Source organism: Austrofundulus limnaeus, unplaced genomic scaffold, assembly GCF_001266775.1.
Source record: "Austrofundulus limnaeus strain Quisiro unplaced genomic scaffold, Austrofundulus_limnaeus-1.0 Scaffold111, whole genome shotgun sequence".
NCBI classification, from domain to species: domain Eukaryota; kingdom Metazoa; phylum Chordata; class Actinopteri; order Cyprinodontiformes; family Rivulidae; genus Austrofundulus; species Austrofundulus limnaeus.
Window position 1 is genome coordinate 581,575 of NW_013952513.1, and position 4,869 is coordinate 586,443.

At 37.9% G+C, this 4,869-nt stretch overlaps 1 protein-coding gene across 3 annotated transcripts in view; it reads right to left on the minus strand.

The window, feature by feature from the left end:
• The window catches only part of LOC106521552 (guanine nucleotide-binding protein subunit alpha-11), a 51,418-nt gene that overhangs the window by 10,290 nt on the left and 36,259 nt on the right, over nt 1-4,869 (minus strand). For 2 of the 3 annotated variants that reach the window (XM_014014185.1, XM_014014187.1), the window contains exons 4-5: nt 3,587-3,715; nt 650-779 (exon numbers count right to left, since the gene is read on the minus strand). In XM_014014185.1, the coding sequence (XP_013869639.1) occupies nt 650-779; nt 3,587-3,715 (259 nt within the window). Of the gene's footprint in view, nt 1-649; nt 780-3,586; nt 3,716-4,194; nt 4,324-4,869 lie in introns of all 3 variants that reach the window. The other variant, XM_014014186.1, reaches the window with a different exon arrangement.

Below are 4,869 nucleotides of genomic sequence, written 5' to 3' on the forward strand. Positions count from 1 at the left end.
CCCCATCCGTGTAATTTATTTTTAAACTTTTAGTTTAAAATTTATAAAAGCTAAACAGCCTGTAGTATTTTTACAGTCTTTATTTTACAGTTAAAATCTATGTTTATTAAATAAAGTCTAATGTTACAACTAATCATGGATCCCTTTAAAACACCGTTTCTGTGCAGGAAATACTACGTAGAGCTCAGTTACTGTTTGTTAGCGGTGCTCAGAAATATGAGACGAGGAACGTAACAGAGTTTGACACCTACTCTGAAACATAAATGCAAATGTCCACCACATACATTTCAGACTTTATAAGGCTGCTTTTTTTTTTATTTATAAATTTTATTTTAAGTTTTCAAAGTTTAGAACATACAATTAAACAGACAAAACAAATATAAGGCTGCTTTTGACTTGGCACTTTTGTAAAGTGTCCAGAACTATCATCAGATGAGAAAATGTGCCAACACAGCAGCAGATCTGCCAGTGAGCTTGAGTCAGTGCAAGCAACAAGTTTATTGTTTTGTTTCCCTGTATGACGCTTTCCCCTTGATCACGTCTTGTTATCATTTGTACGTGCAAATATATTCTATGCTGATGTCAGTGCAACAAGCAGCCTCAAACGTTTTCAAAATTTTAGAAACTCACTAATAGCCAAGTGTCTCACCTCGTTGTCCGACTCCACCAGAACCTGGTCGTACTCGCTGAGCGCCACCAGGAACATGATGGAAGTGACGTTCTCAAAGCAGTGGATCCACTTCCTCCTCTCAGACCTCTGACCCCCAACATCCACCATCCTGATTGAAACAGAATGGAATAAACACGAGTCAGACGGGATAAAACAGAAACAAACGTAATCCTGACTTCTAATTTCCTATTAATTATTAATGTTTATTTTAGCTGTTCTGCAGAAAAATAGAAAATGAGAACAGACTTCAAATTGGAAGTTTTATAAGAGACATTATATTGTAATGATTCAGCAAAAATATGATTAATTTTATCTTCAGAACATTTCCGTGGCCTTTGTGTTGTTTTTTTTCAAACATACTATCTGACAATCATTACAATACATCTCTTACAATAAACTTTAAAATTAATCTTGTAAAACATTCTGTATAAAACTTCATTTTACGCTAAATAGAGAAAGGAAACTGGAAAGAGAGTTCAGTGTAAATTACAGTGTGAGGACAGAGCAAACCTCCCTCAGGTGAAACTAAACAACTACCAGCAAGTGTTTACGAGCACACAACTGCCTCCCGAAGACAAACAGCTCATGCAGCAGATACAGTATGAAGTGCAACAAAAGAATAGCTTTTCTTCAGATATTCTCATAAGGTGTTACTGTGAACGCAAGCATTATCCAGAGAAGCAACAAAGAAGCCGGAGGAGAATAAGGAGGAAAACAAATCAAGATTTTTAACAGAGAACACAACAAAAAAATATATATAAATAAATAATGTGGGGAATAGAAAAACATGAAAAGAACAACAAGGCATATTGTGGGTTCTGATTAGGAGGAAGAATTGCTTGATTGTATTTTTTTATTGACTGTATTTTTCTCCTACAAACAGTTTTTGTTTAATCTTTTGTTGGGATGAAAGCATAAAAAACCAATAAAACTAAACAATTTTGATAAAAAAAAATAAAGATGGAAAGGGGCACTTTGAAGTTAACAAGAAATCAACAAATTACTTTCAGTTCTCATCAAATAAATTACTTTGTGCTTCTACATTAATGCAATTAATAGTTTGACAGCTTCGCAATAAAAAAACTGATGAACTCACTGAACTTCTGCCAGAAGAAATGGCATTGATAAACACAGATTCTCATAAAAAAGCCTGAAATTAAAAAATCTTCACATCGTTTTAATGCTTTCTCTTTTCTCACCTCTAGCAGCAATCAATGACCTGCTTTGCTTTATAAGTTGTCTTGTGTTAGACAAACCAAATTAAATTGCATTTTCTTTGACCTCTGAAGCGTTTTAAGAGGAAAAGCTAAAGAAAAGGTTTGACAAAGAAAGGCCTCCTTGTTGAAATAACCGTAGCTAAATGCTAGCAGACACTCGTTTCACACGTGGAGCGTTTTTCACCTCATTACGCATCGAGTCTGCTACATTTTTAATGTGACAACACGTTTTCATTCATCACCAAACGGAGAGCCTAATTCTTTTCTACTAAGACACGCCTCGCGCCGACTGCCAACTCCATTTAAACCCTTCCAGCATCGCTGCAGTAAACCGACGTCACCGAGAGTATTCGCCGATTCACGTTCAGGAGTGGAGCTGAGCAGAGTTGAGCCGTTCTGCGAGCGGTAGTGAGGTTGTTGGGAACCTCTTTAACACAGGCACACTGGGAGAGGAGAGTTATTTCCAGCTTTGCCAAGCGTAGGAGGGAGATGACACGATAGTTTCCTTTCGATTTGCACTTTTCTATAATCACTCTTCGTTCCTGGTCCATCTCTATCTCCTCATCATTTTTTTTATTTCAAGAGGAAGAGAAAGGGAAGCTGCTGGCTGGTCCAAAGGCAGCATCTGTGCCACATTCTGTCCTCTGTGTCTCGGCATTACACAAGCAGGAAGGATTATGGTGTAAATGTATTTTTGAATAAAAGTCTGTCATATAGCCTAGATTTATTGATCTACCCTTTTCCCCTCCAGACTTTTATTTAATAGTAATTAATTTAACAGCAGCTGGATGAAAACACACCTATCAATGATGGCAACAATTGTTCTGTAGCAACGAAATATTCAAATGGTTTGAATGCATACCACAGAGTCGAATCAGTGAAATAAGCTGACTTTTCTCACATTTTCTACCATYACTATTTATAGAACACAGCCCGTTAATTACTGCCCTTATAGATCAATTAGGTCTGCCTTCAAATTATTACAGTAAAAAATTTATAAAATATAAATTGTTTATATAAGCCAGAAAATTGTCTCGCAAAACAGCTGGGTCGGTTTTTAAAAAATAAGAAAGCGGCTTTGTCACATTCAGATGGTCAAGAAAAAATCCGATGTAGGTCACATGGGGGGACAGAAATCGGATTTGCCTGCAGTGTGAATGTAGCCTCAGATGCCACGTTTTTATCCGAAAACAAATAAAGCAAATCTAATTGTCTTTTGGAATAGGGTTGACATATTTTAGCAGATGATGATTACCGTTTTCAAGGTAGCAATAGTCTAAGATGGAGCAGTGTACGGTGTAGAAAACCAAAGCACATGCACTGCAGATGTTGAGGACATGACTGATTAATCTGGCTGAATTATAAACCAATAATGCAGGTGTTTTACACTCATCTTTTTGACAGAGTAGAAGCTCTGTTTCAGTGATAACGATGCTACTTTGACTATCATTAAACCCAGAACAGAAACATTTAATAATCGCCTAAGAAAATAATTCCAGGTTTATCAACTCATCTACTCAAGTAATTTAAATGCTCCAATTTCAGTAATGCACTGTGATAATCTTCCAAATAGTATAAGGCGGGTTTAGTAAGGGAATATGTTTATGTGCAAAATGAGAACATCAGGCGTGTTATTAAGCAACAAAGAGGGAGTATAGTAAAAACTGGGGGACAAACAGTGAAATACGTCGTCTTCTACCTGAAAATGATGCTTTGCAAGTCGAAAGGGTACTCTATGATCCCAGTGGTTGGGATTCGAACCCTAAGAACGTCCTGTTGGGTGGGTAGATAGGACGGTTCAGCAATACGATCCAGATCACTTAAATAGCTAGAGACAGGAAGAAAACAGAAAACAGAAAAAACAGAGGGGGGAAGGAAATAGAAAGTGAAGCATAACAGCAGACAAAGCTCAACCCCTGCATCAGTTCAGATGTAACCACAGAGAACCATTCCCAAGAGTTAGAGTGAGGTTTACATTCCACTTCCTCCTTAAATGTTCTCAGAGAAACAGTTCTTTCCTTGATGGCAGCTCCCAAAGACAAAAACTCTGCACGTTTATCAGCCAGGTCCAGCAAAGTACTAAATGTTTTTGACTTTTAGAAAGGTGCTTAGCATCTCCCCGACTTTCAGCCAATTTCAGTATAAAGCTCAGGGTCCGATCTTGACGTCTTTGAGAGCATACCATCAGGAACCTGTTGAAGTGCTGAGCCTGCTGTGCAGCACAGGGCAGATGGTTTCCAGCTGGCTGACCAACCGTTTTACAGCTGGCCAACCACTGACATCAGCGGCAGCACTTGGAACCAGTACCTGAAGAGAACAGTCTCCAGGTCAAACGGGTACTCTATGATGCCGGTGGTAGGCACTCGAACACGCAGGACATCCTGCTGAGTGGGCATGTACCCTGGTGTTCCTATTCGTTCTAAACTGTTAAGATAACTGCGAGGGAGGGAGGGAACACATGACTTAGATACATATGTACACACACCAACGCATCTCAACATTACAGCAAAATGAGAACACAGTAGAGACAAGCCACTGCTTCTTGTCAAAACAGAGAAAAATGTAATTGTTTAAAGGCATTTCAGACTACTCAAACATACTGGTCTTAAAATGTTACTTCTGTTCTGATACAAGATTTGACAAATGAAAATATCTAGTTATTTTTCACTTAAACACATCACCATTTTGTTACAGATGCATCACATTTAGGGGATGATGATGAATTACAGTTGAGGCTAAAACACGGAGTCAAAGACTAAAAARCTATAATGTGTGACAATAAATGTATATTTTGTATTAGTTTCTATGTTCTGCACAATAAACGGTTTAAAACGATCAAAAGTGACAGAGCTGTTTAGTAAATTAGGTCTGAAGCTGTCATCATATACACAGTATATAAACTACAATATATGTGGTGTTAGCTCCTAAGCTAATATTACACACACACACACACACACACACACACACACACACACACACACA